Consider the following 15,226-nt stretch of genomic DNA (forward strand, 5'->3'; position numbering starts at 1 on the left):
TGGTGTATGTCATATGCGCCAGGCCTGGCTAGTAAATTTCGGAGCTCATCGATAAGTCCAACGTGTTGTTTGCAGCGTCATTCTATTTGAATGAAGTTCACACTAGTAACAACTAGCCAAGTCATTCGCGCCCCGGTGGACTGAAAACAGGAAGAAGCATACAAAAGAGCTTGCCAAATATGCCGGTTTTTTCAGGTATGGGCTCGTTGTTAACGTGGCTTATTTAACGACAGTGTGTGAAAGTTTTGTAAGAAGACTGCATTCGTAGGCAGCGTGGTAACGTTGTTTAGCGTGTTAGCTTAATGTGCGGTTAGCGAGCTAACTGTTACTGGCTTGTCTTTTAGCCCTTAGCTTGTCACCTAACGCGTTTATGCAAATAATTACACCAATCGATAAATGCATACCCGTGTGACGGTTAACTCTTAACATTCTATTTTCGCGGAAAGTGACTTTTTAGTCGAACCGGTCGCTTAGTGTAACTGGCAACCCTGGTAGCCGTTTAAGCTAACTCGGCTAGTTGGGCTAACGGGTAGCAGTGGTTTCATTTTTAAAGATGTCGTTCGTCAAAACGAACAAGACGGTTTTAAGCTTGCTCTATATATATATATGACTGCATTGCATCCGAAATAGGACTCGTTAAATCTAACATAATGGCCTCACTCGTTACACAGGTGCAAGCGCTAACAATGCTAGCTAAACCTCGAGTCCACTGCTCTCGGAGGATTTGTTTGCCTCTTTGTTTTAAATTACACAAATGCGGAATTGATAACTCAAAAAGCATGTGTTAATGTGTCACTATCAAAATAAAGGAACAGCTTGGCATGCACTTTCCTCGCAGTGCACTGTCAACAGCTAGCGTTGCTACTTAGCCAGGTAATTTAGCTAACTTTTCTGCTGTGTCATACATTATGGGGTGCACTTGTGCATGTTTTGGTGATGTTCACATTCTCTTTCGTAGTAAATGTGAAATGGGGCAAAGAAAAGTTTGACGCCGTGGAGCTGAACACCGAGGAGCCGCCCATGGTGTTCAAGGCTCAACTTTTTGCCCTGACAGGAGTGCAGCCCGACAGGCAAAAAGTGATGGTGAAGGGAGGCACCCTCAAGGTAAAAACACATGTATGTAGATTGGATATTGTTTACATGTCATCCGATACCGGAGTCGGTAGTGTTTACACGATGCGAGTGACGAGGATGACTGCCATGCATTTGTTTTTGCTGAAACTCTTTTGGCTACGTTTGCTGAAAACATTGAAAACGATGTTATGAGATGTGCCTGTGGCAATGTCTCCAAGTGTGTGGGAAGTGGCTTTGTTTTTGCCACAAGGTTTGACAGCAAGATGAACCCCTCAGGCCTTGGAGTTGTCAACCTTCCCATGAAAAACGGAATTGTCCCGTATTTAGCCTAAAAATGTCTTGCAGAATGAAAAATAGTTTCTAAAATGTAAGTGTAAATTGATTAATTGACAGGGCACTTTTATATGACATTTTTATGGCACATTCATTCGGTCATCAATAAGATATTTGGCAGACGATACCACCATCATTGTTGTTATTATTGGTGGTGTAGGCAAACCTCCCTGACTTTTGAAGCAGAGGGTATGAGTTTGATCCCTGGCCAGACGTGCCAGAAAGCTTATAAAGTATAAATATTATAATTGTATCATTCAGTTATTTTCCTGAAGTGATAGGAAAACATTACACAACCTACCATATCATCATAATATTATATACCATATCAGCAAAATGTACACACACATTTTATTTATGTCGAGAAATTTTGCTATCAATAAAGCATAGAGATGACTCACGAATTGGAAATCTCCACAGGTAGTATCTGCCGTTTCTAACACGTGAATGACATCTGCATCGGGACCTGATACCTCATTTCTATGCCAATAAATTAATTTAGCACCAATGTATACCTAGTCTGGTTGCTACTGTTTCCGTCAGTGTCTGTACTATTATGGTACAGCATTCGGTACTCATCCCACAATCAAATGGTGTTATTTTTCAAATCCAAGCCTCAAACGCTCAATCCATTTCTCCTGTATGTTTTAGGATGATGAGTGGGGGAATATAAAGCTGAAAAATGTAAGTATTCACTTCATACCGATTGAGACAACTACTGCAATATTTTTTATTGCTGATTGCCTCTTGGTTGGTTGTTGGTTTTAGGGAATGACTCTGCTGATGATGGGATCAGCCGAAGCTCTGCCCAAGGAGCCTGCTGTTAGGCCTATGTTTGTAGAAGACATGACTGAAGAGCAGCTGGCCTCAGCCGTGAGTACCTAAGTTGCAGTTTTGTAAGCCCTATTGGTTGTCAGGGTGTTGGTGTGTCTGTAGCTTTAAGGATAATGAGCTTTGTTTGCTTGGGCATGTCTCAAAAGTGTGAGGCTACAAGCACTTTTTTTGTATTTATTCAATTTTTACATATACACTGGAACTCTGTATTTTCTCTCTAATAGATGCCATATATCACCTACAACAACGTAAACAACGTTTTAACAGCAACATCATGCTAGTTTAGCCCCTCCGCTGAAGAAAAACAAATAATAAACCTCAAACAGCTCCCAGGTCTGTAGCTATGTAACTGATGGAGTTGTCAGGGAATTAGCTGTCTTGTCAGTACGCCGGCCCCTTAGCTTGCATCCTGACCCTGTTATTGCTCCTTCGTACTTGTGCTTGATTTGTGCTTATGCTCGTCTTCATGAAAACAACTCTCTTTGACAAGCTATTTAGCACCTGATATAGTAGTAAACAATGGTGTTTGAAGCGACATCCAGATGCTTGTCAGAGCTGGACCTAGTGTGTATCTACTTTTATTGTACACGTTGCTCTGAAACAGATTGTATTTATATCATACATATTCATAAACAGTAACTGGTCATATTAGCATATTGCATTTTTCTTCACTTCAATTTGCACTCTTTAGGCCTGTCATGATAATCGATGATGGTTGATAATTGTACTAATTACTATCAGTAATATTTCGTAAAATCCTTAAAATGTTATAATTAAGATTATCATTCAAATGTCATTGTGTTATGTCACATTTGAACCATTAAATGGTACTCACGTGCAGTGAATCTGTCACTCATACTAAACCAATTATGAATTGCGGGTCATCATCACTTCACACACCAATCCTACTTGCGGTACTAAAAGAACTTCGCACAGCAACGCAATAGGTGGATAAAAACACACAAGACACTACCAATGTATAATGCAAAATATTAACCAACAACTATGTGAGCTCTAACCATGTATTTTCCGGCCATTTACAAAAGCTGTACCACAAAGCACTATGGGGAAAAGGAAGTGTTCCCAGCTACGCTATATAGATCGTCTCTGTTAAGAATAAAAAAAATCAATAAAAACGACACAGTTATATAGTGTATTGTTAAACTTTGACAATGGGTGTCATACTTAAACTGTGTAAAATAATTGATATGACAGACAGCACGACTTGAGGTTGGATGGTAACCATCTTTTTATATTCTAATCCATCACCTCACACCTTCCACACAAGCTATGGCACGTCAGGAGGGACATCATTGCTTCGTGGACACACACTACATCACAGGATGAGTGGACTAAAATGCAATGCTGCTGATTTGTCCTTCAGCACGTCTTCTTTTAAACACTTATTTAGCTGTCTAACATGTCCACAAATGTATGGAAAGCTTACATTTCACTTGTAATGCAGCAATGCATCAACAGAGATGCAACTGTTAAAATGTCCCCCATTATCTCATTATTATACAGTGAAATAAAAATACATTCAAGCTGTTAACTCCCATGTCCATCATTAATATAAGACCACTGTTCATACACAGTATACTGTATATGCTGTGTATATCAATGCTTTTATAGCGGACAAAAGTACATTTTGCCTTCACTGGATGTCGTGGGGTTGCTGAGGGGTAGTGAAGTCTGTGAAAATGTTGGAATTTGAGTGTGTGTCTGTGGAGGCATTTCTATGGTCCACGACATTTGACTCATGAATTTGTCATCTGCTAGATGGAGCTTCCTTGTGGGCTAACCAATCTGGGCAACACGTGCTACATGAACGCCACGGTGCAGTGTCTGCGCTCTGTACCCGAGCTCAAGACTGCTCTCAGAAAGTAAGCACATGTCACCAAGTGCTACTTTTCTTTATTTTGGCCAATAAAGCCAAGCTCGGCCATGTTGGTGTTGCTGTGTCTAGGATATTGTTGACTGTAGGTGTGTCTCTGCAGGTATTCAGGTGCTCTGCGATCCTCAGGCGCCAGCGCACCATCACAGTACATCACAGCAGGTAGGAAGTACACGGCTTACTGTTGGTACTCCAGTGGGAAGTGCCGTCTTATGTTTGGATGGTGCAAGAGATGTTTATTTGATGTATATTGGTACGATCAGCTCTGCGTGATTTATATGAGACAATGGACAAGACCTCCTCCAGCCTGCCCCCAATCATCCTGCTGCAGTTCCTCCACATGGCCTTTCCACAGTTTGCAGAGAAGGGAGAACAGGGACAGTACCTCCAACAGGTTAGGAAGGAAGATGTTAAATCCTGTTGTCAACCCAACAGGATATCTTTGACCGATATTGTCTCAATCTTCTTTTTGTTGCCAGGATGCTAATGAATGCTGGCTGCAGATGATGAGAGTTCTTCAGCAGAAGCTGGAGCCACTAGAAGCAGAGACTCCCATGGAGGTAGAACCTTTGTCTTCACCGGACTTTGCATTCATAACAACTCACTCATTTCTTCCTGTGCTTAGACCGACACTGACAGCGCCTCCGCCTCCGCCAAGAAGAACTTCATCGACCAGTACTTTGGAGTAGAATTTGAAACAACGTATCCTTTGTGGAGTATCTCGTCAATATATGACTTGTACAGTTCAAGATGTTTTTTCCTCAAGTCCTCTTCAGTATGAAATGCACTGAGTCGGATGAGGAGGAGCCAATCAAAGGCAAAGAGAGTCAGCTTCAGCTCAGCTGCTTCATCAATCAAGAAGTCAAGTATCTCGCCACGGGACTGAGGCTGGTATGTACTTACTTGAATGCATGACCAGTAGCCATCCAATACAACCCAGTCTGGGATTCATTTACAAACCATTATCCACTCATAGTGATAAGAATCTGTTCCAGGGTCAAACTGTGGCCATTAATATGATTAACTGTCAAGTACGGCACTTTTTGTATCGCCCGCTTCAAGATGCCATTGATCAGTCACGTCTTCAGGGATTCTTTTTCAGCCATTTTGAGCTGATTTCCATTAATACCTGTTCTCTCTCTCTCTCTCTCTCTCTCTCCAGAGACTCCAGGAAGAAATCACCAAAATGTCCACAAGCTTGGAAAGAAATGCTCTTTATATCAAATCAGTAAGAAGAGGGATAAAATAACTTTAAGATGATGATGCCAACTCCTGACATGTATCATCTTCTTGTCGTGTCAGTCTAAGCTGAGCCGCCTCCCAGCCTACCTGACCGTGCAGATGGTTCGTTTTTACTACAAAGAGAAAGAGTCCGTCAACGCCAAAGTCCTCAAGGTGAATCACCTTCATGCCCATCTAGGCCGGTACTAGCTCGTTTGTTTGAACGTGTTGGCGTTGTTTGTGTGACAGGATGTCAAGTTCCCCCTCATGCTGGACGTTTACGAGCTCTGCACGGCCGAGCTGCAGGAGAACATGCTGCCCGTCAGGTCAAAGTTCAAAGAAGTGGAGGACAAGAAGCTGGAGAAGCAGCAGCAGAAGGTGAAGAAATGGATGCCGTCAATTCTGAAATGAAACTGAATTCTTGCCAAGTGTAACCTGGAAGTTGACATTTCAACCAATGTTGTCGTCCAAACAGCCAACAAAGAAAGCAGGTGCAGTCCAGGAAGTGAAATATCAACCTTTCTCTTTCCCTGATGGTAAGTACTCACATCTGACTTGTACTTGATCGCAAATATCAAACTGGATAATTTTTTTAATGGTATTTAAATACAATTTGTGTATGGATTTATTTACTAATATAAACTTATTTAAAGTTATATAATTGATCTGCTTTTTTTGATGCAGTGATGTATGTTATTAGATATTCATTGTGCATGTCTTATTGCGTATGTACAGTAAGTATTCTGTTATAAGACAATCAATTGTGCCTACAGATGTCGGTTCCAACAACAGCGGTTACTACGACCTTCAGGCCGTGTTGACACATCAAGGTCGCTCCAGCTCATCGGGCCACTATGTGGGCTGGGTCAAGAGGAAAGAAGGTGGGTGCTGTTGGCCTTTTAATGTCGCAACAAAGAAACACTAAGTGTCGCCTCTGTGATGACAGACGAGTGGGTGAAGTTTGATGACGACAAGGTGAGCGTAGTTTCTCCAGAGGACATCCTGAGACTGTCTGGCGGCGGAGACTGGCACATAGCGTATGTTCTACTCTATGGCCCGCGACGACTGGAAATACTGGAGGAGCAACAATAGTGTCCCGTCTGGCTGGTGAGGAGGGGGAACGACACAAATTGTCACTGTCTGCTTTACATGTCACCTCAACTTCCTGTAAACAACTCAAACCTTGGTGAGCTTCAAAACATGGACTGGATCCAAGAAGCTGCAAATGTTTTCTACGCTGTCTATTTTTAAAGCCTTTCACCAGGTGCTCGCCATCCATAGCTACGCCTTTTGCTCATGTCCTCTCCTGCTCTTTTCTGCCAAATACAAGCAGCAGTCAGCTGTGAAGCTTGCAAGTCTTACTGTGTAAAAAAAAAAAATATTGGTTCACTTTGTCTAAGCAGCAATTTTCACTCATCTCCACTCTGTAAGTTATTGACTGATGGCTTTTCATAAGTGCTGAAAATAAAGAGTATGCCACTGTGTAGCAAAACTTTCTTTAATGTCAGCTTGGAAACTAAAACCTTTCTACACTTTTTCCACATCTCATGCCCTACAAAAAACAGGTTTTGGTCTTAACACACATTAAAAAAAACAGTTTTCTTCAGGCCTCACTGAGGCTGTCAGCCATCTTGGAAAAGCCAGCGGCATTGAGGGCCGCCACCAGGTTTTCCACTGTAGCCTGGGCCCCCTCACGGTCCTGCCAGGTGACCAACAGCAGTTTGGCCTGAATGTCTACATCGTCACTTTCTGCCTCAATCTCACGCAGCTCAGCCGCACTCATGTCCAAGTGAGATGCTAGCGTCTTCCAGCGAGCTCCCATCTTGGAGGCAATGTCGTCCATTTGCCCATTGTTCACAATTTTGCTGGGCATGCTTGGACCTGAATGTGAGCATTTAAAATTTGAGATTAAAAATATATATTTCCCTAAAGTCATAAAGTAGCAGGTGATTATAATTAGCTATTCAACTCACTGTCATTGCTGTCTTTGAGGAGATTGTCTCCATTGTCGTCGTCATCATCTTCACCCGTTTTAATCTCCTCAGAGGGGATGTCCTTCTGTGTAGGGGGAAAAAACATGAGCATACGTAACCGTTTATGCCCTCACTGTGGAACTTAATATGCATGATGCTTACAGGCAGCTCCTTGGCCAGCTTGCTGACCATGCTGTCCAAATAGTCAGCCAGGCTGTTGAACTTCTGGTTGGTGGGCTGAAAGAAGTGAGGACTTCTTCTGGACAACAACCTCAGCGCTCGCCAGCCATAATTTGGATTACGAACAACTCTGCGCCACAAAGACAACAAATAAGCCTTGAAGAAACAAGAAAAGGCACTTGGGGAAATTTGGGCGAATTTTGCACATCATCCACAATCCTTATGTGTCTCTCTTTTCTACACAATTTAGAGCTATAAAAACAAAAGATGGTAAGAATGCACATAATGGGAAACACTTATTCCGCCCATAAAACCACCAACAAGGCTACATCTACACCACACCGACTAGTGCCTAGCTTCACCGCGCTTACAAGCCTCTGACCACTACAAAGAAAGGTAAGGCTAGATATTGTAGCTGCCAAAACTGCTGCGTTTTTAATTTTCACTTTGGAAAAGCTAGCGGTCGGTGTAGGCAATGTGAAATCAATGCACACAAGAAGGACGTTCTGGTAATACTCAAAAGGACCAAAATACTGTAATAATGAATGTACCTGTTACTACATTGTTACAGTATGTATATAAAGCTTGTTGGTGGTGTTTTAAGAGTCTTTGTAGGCAGTATTGGTATGTCACATTATGTGCGGTAATGAGGTGTCTCTTTTATCTGTTTTTATGTCTTTATAAACACACAGGAAAAAAGAACGATGTGTTCATGTCAGGATTGTGGACAATGGGCAAAGTTCCAAAAGAGTGTAGTTTTCCTTTAAATAAATTTTTTCCATCTTACTTGTACTCATCCTCCACCATGTTGACAGGGTCAGCCTGCTCGATAGCCTCAGCAAAGAATTCATCCAGTGAAGGCATGAACTCCCTGCATCATCAACAACTTTAAGACATGCATCACATCTATAGGATGTCATTTTATCTTTTTACCTGCTATCCGACCTGCAGGCATCCAGGTTGTCCAAGTTGAGGTTCCACAGACGAGTCAACTCATCACTGATGCAAAAGCAAATATAAATCACTTAATCATACCAAGAGCCATAGAGGGGATCTTTGTAAGGTTTGATGAGTTCTACTGTTTGTTCTCAATGTGCAGGTTGGCAGTTATTGAGGAGCAGGAGGAACGATGTCATCATTTGCAGCGTTGTGTGAGGGAGTATGTGTGCCATGGACTTTAACGTTGTAGCTTTTTTGTGCATATTTCCATTGTGCAAGGTATAGAAAAAGATAAAGATAATCCTTACTTCCCCATGAAGATCTTTCTATCGGGTCCTTTTCCGAGGAAGTCTTCTGGAGCCGGTCGTTTCCGGGTGGGCCTCTTGGGTTTGTCATCTGTTGGCCTGGCGAGGAAAAAAAAAAAATATACAGCAAAATGTTGGTAAGAAAATCATGAAGAAAACGAGCTGCCAATACTGCGCTTTACCGTACCGATCTTTCACAAAGCTGGGACAGCCTTCATTTTTCCAAGCGTTCCAGTTCTCTTCCGTGTTGAGGATGTGCTGTCATGAATGAAGCCTTCAGTTATTTCATGGACTCTTAGCTTTAGCAGCAGCATTGTTTGGAATTTTTGTAAACAACTTACTTCCACCATGGTGGCAAACTTGTCCCCATCAGGAGGAATCTCACTGAGAAGCTAAGAAAGGTCAGAGGTCAGGAGCACAAACTCATGATTGAAAACACTGCAGTATTAACAAGTACTATAGTTACCTGGTAAACCAGCTTAGTGGTTTCCTCAATCCATGCAGCCTGATCGTCATTGAGCATGCAGCTGGAGCTGTCATCATCATCATCATCATCATACAAACAAAATTGATTCATTCATTCAAAAATGGTTTCATTATTTCTCATTCATGTCCTCCTGTTACCTTTTGAATTTGACTTGGGCTTTGAGGTACTGGAAGAGGATTAAGTACTGCAGCAGAATGTGACGTCTGAAGTTACTGTCGCTCAGCTGCAAGTCCATCAGCTGCACAGCCAACACAAACAATATAACAGTTCAAAAATGTACGGCACATTTACTGAGCCAAGTACACACTTTGATACACAATTTGTTGGTGTTTTATGTAACACGTAACCATGAATTGCCTACCTTTATAAGGAAAAATAAAAACGTGACAAAATCTGGCAATTAAGCCCCAGTCCCAACCCGTCACAGTTGCAAGGGCGTGTACCACCGCTGTACAGATTTGGGCGCACGCTGACACGCCATAGCACTTTTAATGCAGGAGGAATGTTCACTGCGTTGGAGCGGCATCGGCTATAATTCATGTGACACGTGTGCCCTCCACAGCCAATGAACACACAATGCACTGACTCCCTGAGCCTGCACTCCATGATAGGTGCGCCACCCATGCTTACACGGTACTTCCCCAGTTCGATTGTCCAATGAGCAAGCAGAACTCATTTGGACCGTAGTAACTCAACATGTTGTGCACACTGCTTTCTGCAGTAGAGCCAAGCTTATAGACGAGTGCCAACATATTGTCAGGGTTAAGCTGCATCTCCAGGTCAAAAGGTAGTTGGTACGGCTAGAGAGGCCAGGCAGGCTGGGTTGAGGAAGATGAGAGGGCCAGAGAAGAAGAGGAGCGAAGAGGAGTCAGATGGTGACGCCATACAGTCTGATCATGAGGAGGTGCTGCCACTTGAAGCTGTGCTTGCAGCATGAGAACCCAGAGAACCTGGAGAACCCAGACTCTGCGGTGGAATGGGCGGCATATTAAGGCAGCAACAGCAGGGACATCTGGAGAACCTCGTAAGATCATCCTACGTGTGGTGGTGTGTGGGCCACATGCTTACACTTTTACACCGTACGAGTGACCAAAAAAAACATGTATTGTGGGTTGTGACCAGGAATTTAGTCAATTTTCCATATAAATAACCGACATTTTAAAAAGAAAGTATCTGAATACTAATAATAATCCCTAGAAAATAAATGTAAATATAATTTCATAATAAATTACAAACCATACAAAATAATAAAACTATAACATGTATGTCGAAAACGTGTAGAAAATGAAAGCTAAAAAAATGTTAAACTCTGTAAAATGTGAAAAGGAAAAAACAAACAAACAATGAGCCCACCTTCTCGCTGGTGAGGAACTTAGCAAAGTAGACATGTTCTCCACTGGATGCTCGAAGCTCCTCCAGCTTCCTCTTAGACGCCTGCATGTCATCCAGCTTGAAGCTCTTGAACACCGCCAAGGTCTCATCCGAGTACTGCAGCAGTAAGAGGTGACGAACAATACCTGCTTCACCACCCAACCACCATCAAGCGACATTTAAATACCTTGAGAAAGGTCATCCAGGAGACTTTGTCGTAGCACTGCACTGGGTTCCTGAAGTAGTCCTGCAGTGTCCAGAACTTTCTGTACAGGTTGTAGTCGATGGGAATTGAACTGGAAGCACAAATGGATGAGTGACAAGTCCTTCATCGAAAGTATTTTTCAGTAGTTTACTCACCACGATGCCGGTGCATCATCCTCGCCCATTTCTCCTTCCTCGACCTCCATGCCATCTTCCTTCTCTTCTGTGTGCTACAAGGACACAAAGCAACACAGCTACTTGAAGAAAACATACACGCACTTACTGCAAAGTGGAACTCCTTTTACTTTTTGCCCAAAAGTGCTTTCGCCTTCATTTTTGTTGAATACGGTTATGTTGTCCAAGTTGAACTGGCTCTGTAGATTCAGACCTGCCACACAGCACAAAACACACATGGTCATGGTTAGGGTTAGCATACGGTTATTGGCAGCACGGTGGACAACGGCAACACATAATCAGATAAGAAATTCAAAACAATCATTACACTAAATAGTACAATAGGTAAATATCCCTCCACACATTGTGGTTGGAATTTCACAACTTCATTGTATCAGTTTTACAAAAATATATTCATGAATAAATCATTGTTGTTTGGTGGTTGACTACAGACAGTTATTAGTTAAAAATATGCATGGTTAAAGTAATTGTCTATATTTCTGGCCTAAATTGAGCATATGCAAGCATAAAAAATACTAAATGAACCTACAAATATAAAACACTCGCAAAATGCATTGAGAAACACAAATATGTAGTATTCTACACTGGTCACTAGGTGTCAGTAATGTTTCATTAGCAACCATAAGAAGTCCTGGAAGTTAAAAAACCAAAATACCAAGACAGAACTCTCCCAACTTGTGCAGTTTTCTGTATTTTCGAAACAAAAAAAACAAGTTGGCCGAGGATATCGTAGCCTCAGAAGGCTACAATATCAAAATAAGTAAAATGAATTAATGAGCAAGTCAAAAATGACTAAATCTTTATAACGGCTGCACATTTTTGATGAAGTTTGCTTGAGACGTATTGTCTAGTCACTATTCTTACCAGATTTTTCAGACAAAGGGAAGAGACGAGCCAGAAAAAGCTGGATTCTCCCACAGAATACTGTATTCTGAGACTTGGACAGGCGCCGTAGAAGATCTACAAGACAGAGAAGATAAGTGAGTAACTTTAATAAATATATGAAGATATGAATAAGAACAAACAATTGCTTACCATTACACATCCTCAACAGGTAGTTCTTGCCAGCAGTGTAGAATGAGCTCTGTGAGAGAGTGCATGTTTAAACAGTTGTTTAGGTTTTAAGCATTTAAGTATAAAGGACGCAGCGCCTTATTTACTGATGTCCAAGTAGAGACGTTCTCCTCAACGAAGGAGAAGATTTTGTCACACTGATCAAGAGGAAGACAGTCCAGGACGTCTCCTAGCAGGATGAAAGGAGTCGTAGCGGAGCAGATCCCTGCATTGAAACAATACTGTATTATTGTGAGGGTTGTTTACAGTAGTGTACAGTTGTTTTGTAGTTTAAGGAAGGGTTAAGTGAAGAGGAGGAATGTGAGAACAGTATACATTAGGAGCGCTCCAATCGATCTGCCACCTATCAATATCAGCCGATTTCCATTAAAAAAAACAAACAATAACGTACGCCAAGCTTATCACAAAAACCAATCGTGTACGGAGGCAAATCCTACTTGTCTGCTGTGTCATGTAGTGTTGCCCACAAAACGGCGCATCTCATATTAAATTTGACACAGGATACTCCAATTGATGCCAGTGTGCTTGATCACTCCCTGACCAAACCTCTCTCTGTTCAACTGTTCTTCCATCTTTGTTTACACGCTTTGCCTAGCTGTCACTGGCTGTATTTTACATTGGCGGCAGAGAGCTAACAAGAGATATTAGCATAGCTTCTGGTGTTTGGTCGGAGCATCCCTAGCATACAGTACATATGTAATATAATATTATATGTGAACATACCCTCTGTAACCACATCTATACTCGTGTAAATGAGAGACAGATAATCGTCACAGTTTCTCGTCTGGTCGACCTGCAAATACAAATATTGCTTGAGCTCACATATTCAACACACTTGAATGAAAATAAACCATTTGAAGTGGTGTCTTACAATCTGCTCTCCAAGACTTCCCCTAAAAGCTTGGTCCAGTGTGGTCTTCTTTTCGGTCTCACTGATTAGCAGGAAAACAAGCGGTTAACTAGACGTACTTGTTTTGTGTTTAATGTTGAATGAATGTCGATACTTACTTTCCAGGGATTTGATTAAAGGAGTTAAGTATTGGTTTGCTGCTTTTCCCGGTGTGTGCTTGTTTGATGGACGCCTATGAAAAGAATATTTATAAAACATTAGCATTAGCTACGTGCTAGGTAACGTAGGTTAGCAAACATGAAAAAAACAGTGCTAATGGTCTCCCACTCGCAGAATGGCGTAGTTTGGAAACACAAAATACAGGCTTAAATAATATCCAAATGGTAAAATTGGGTAAAACCATTTATAGACGATTTCCGCACCGTAAACTTGTCTTTGGCTTCAACAAAATTGAACAGGGTAGGCGACATCTTTACGCCCCGAAAACCGGAAAACACGTTAAACTGCTTCCGGGTCGAGTACCAGTGAGGCGAAGGGCTATTTAGTATGTTTGTATTTTCGTGGCAAAATTAATATTTAAAAAACTTAACTACGTAATACACCAAAATGTTTCAATGTATCATGGTCGTAGAGCCATTGACCTAAATATAAATTAAATAAAAAATTAAAAATGGAATAAAATATATTCCAAGTAATAAAAATATACAATACCATCATATAACTAGTATTGTACAATATTTATTTTAATAATATTCAATATTAATATAATACAACAATATTCTGTTAATGTTATTTGTAAATTAACTCTTGGCTTGCAAAAGTGCACGCAGAACTAGTTCAGGCCTGTAGGTAGCAGTGTTGCACATTATATTTACAGCATGTTAAAAAAAAAAAAAACTTACGCATTACAGTTAATGTTTACGGTCACCTGTAAATAGCATAATGCTCCAATTATTTCTAAAACTCATCTTTTTGTCTGATAGAGTGATTGGATCAGATACTTCTTTGTCACTTCTTTGATTATTTTATGACTTGAATGGGTCAACTGAAAATGTGAACACATTTTTCATTAGAACATGCATCAGATTACAATTGAGTGCATCACATAATTAGCTCACAGTTCCACATGTCCAAAAGGAGTAGGAAGAAGCAAAGCAATCCATCACCTGTCACTGAGAGAAAATTGGTCAGGAGGGTGAAGAGTCAACCGAGAACCACCAAATAGCAGATCTGCCAAGAACTAGAAGCTGCTGGAACACAGATGTCAGTGTCAATAGTCAAGCTTGTTTTGCATCCCCATGGACTGAGCGGCTGCCTTGCAGGAAGGAAGCGGCGCCTTAAGGTTCAACTGAAGTTTGCTGCTGAACACATAGACAAGGACAAAGATCGACATAGACAAGGATCTTTGCGAGGAAGGTTCTGTGGCCAGTTCTGTACTTGACCAGCAATATGTTTGGAGGAGGAAAGGTGAGGCCTTCAACCCCAACACCACCATGTGGTATTATTATGCAGTGGGGGTGTTTTGATGCCAGCAGTGGAACTGGTGCTTTACAGTATTTGGGATAATGAAGGAGGATTTCCTTCAAATTCTTCATGATAACCTAAAATCATCAGCCCCGAAAGTTGGGTCTTGGGTGCAGTTGAGTGTTCCAACAGGACAATGACCCCAAACACACACCAAAAGTGGTAATGCAATGTCTAAATCACGCTAGAATTAAGATTTTAGAACAACCTTCCCAAAGACCTGACTTAAACCCCATTGAGAACATGTGGACAATGCTGATACGCCAACAAATTCAACTGAACTGCACCAATTCTGTCAAGAGGAGTGGCCATTGATTCAACCAGAAGTTTGTGTATATCAAACAAATCAACCTCTCAAAAATTGCTCACTAAAAATGCAGCATCAAAACAATTTTAAAATAACATCATTCCTGTGTACATTCTTGTGCAAGAGCACATTTTATTCAGTGTGCTGCGGTGATGCAATGAATTCTTTAAAAGGACCAACAATGTCAAACAACACATTAAAACTACTGAAGCACTACGTTGCACTATTAATTATTAAAAGGTTCAACATCAGGCAAATCTTCACTCCCTAATCATGAAAATATTTGATATGTAATTTATTAGCTACAAACTGCAAAATGCACTTTTTAATTTACATTCATTTTGGTTTGTCTTTGACCAAGGTGTGTTTACATGTTAGTGCCTCGCTGAAGCAGCTTGCAGGCCATTGACCTTCTCTATGATCAACAAGTGTTTATGGTCCTTTAATGCATCGTGCTAGGA

The 15,226-nt window shown here is 41.3% G+C and overlaps 2 protein-coding genes across 3 annotated transcripts; one reads left to right on the forward strand and one right to left on the reverse strand.

The window, feature by feature from the left end:
* The first annotated feature begins 27 nt into the window (after positions 1-27).
* usp14 (ubiquitin specific peptidase 14 (tRNA-guanine transglycosylase)) lies at positions 28-6,884 on the forward strand. 2 transcript variants are annotated; one of them, XM_058069179.2, is made up of 16 exons: positions 28-195; positions 959-1,104; positions 2,059-2,091; positions 2,176-2,280; positions 4,021-4,124; positions 4,239-4,297; positions 4,399-4,529; positions 4,615-4,695; positions 4,761-4,837; positions 4,912-5,026; positions 5,298-5,363; positions 5,438-5,530; positions 5,606-5,734; positions 5,832-5,892; positions 6,130-6,237; positions 6,303-6,868. In XM_058069179.2, exons 1-16 carry the CDS (start codon positions 180-182, stop codon positions 6,446-6,448), a joined length of 1,470 nt encoding a protein of 489 aa, XP_057925162.2. In that variant the 5' UTR covers positions 28-179; the 3' UTR covers positions 6,449-6,868. The 2 variants fall into 2 exon arrangements, with proteins under 2 accessions (XP_057925162.2, XP_057925163.2); XM_058069180.2 differs by lacking the exon at positions 28-195 and adding an exon at positions 611-873 and having other exon boundaries at positions 6,303-6,884.
* On the reverse strand, positions 6,837-13,453 carry thoc1 (THO complex 1). Its single transcript, XM_058069178.2, has 21 exons — positions 13,357-13,453; positions 13,093-13,166; positions 12,956-13,016; positions 12,808-12,877; positions 12,171-12,289; positions 12,046-12,094; positions 11,875-11,970; positions 11,121-11,203; positions 10,972-11,045; positions 10,799-10,907; positions 10,594-10,728; positions 9,378-9,478; positions 9,220-9,286; positions 9,095-9,145; positions 8,941-9,011; positions 8,757-8,852; positions 8,443-8,508; positions 8,297-8,380; positions 7,492-7,639; positions 7,330-7,414; positions 6,837-7,237 (listed from the first exon to the last, which is right to left on the reverse strand). Exons 1-21 carry the CDS (start codon positions 13,402-13,404, stop codon positions 6,960-6,962), a joined length of 1,965 nt encoding a protein of 654 aa, XP_057925161.2. The 5' UTR covers positions 13,405-13,453; the 3' UTR covers positions 6,837-6,959.
* Between the last annotated feature and the right edge of the window lie 1,773 nt (positions 13,454-15,226).

This window comes from Doryrhamphus excisus, linkage group LG6 (genome assembly GCF_037039965.1).
Source record: "Doryrhamphus excisus strain RoL-2023G ecotype Guam linkage group LG6, RoL_Dexc_Guam_v1.1, whole genome shotgun sequence".
Taxonomy (NCBI): domain Eukaryota; kingdom Metazoa; phylum Chordata; class Actinopteri; order Syngnathiformes; family Syngnathidae; genus Doryrhamphus; species Doryrhamphus excisus.

Excerpts from the sequence above, each read along its gene's own strand:
- usp14 (XM_058069179.2), top strand. Across the intron at positions 4,696-4,760 it reads AAGCAGAGACTCCCATGGAG|ACCGACACTGACAGCGCCTC; the intron begins GTAGAACCTTTG and ends TCCTGTGCTTAG. Across the intron at positions 5,735-5,831 it reads TGGAGAAGCAGCAGCAGAAG|CCAACAAAGAAAGCAGGTGC; the intron begins GTGAAGAAATGG and ends TCGTCCAAACAG.
- thoc1 (XM_058069178.2), bottom strand. The coding sequence starts at position 13,404 with ATGTCGCCTACCCTGTTCAATTTTGTTGAAGCCAAAGACAAGTTTACG. Across the intron at positions 10,908-10,971 it reads GATGATGCACCGGCATCGTG|TTCAATTCCCATCGACTACA; the intron begins GTGAGTAAACTA and ends TTGTGCTTCCAG. Across the intron at positions 9,012-9,094 it reads AGTTTGCCACCATGGTGGAA|CACATCCTCAACACGGAAGA; the intron begins GTAAGTTGTTTA and ends CATTCATGACAG.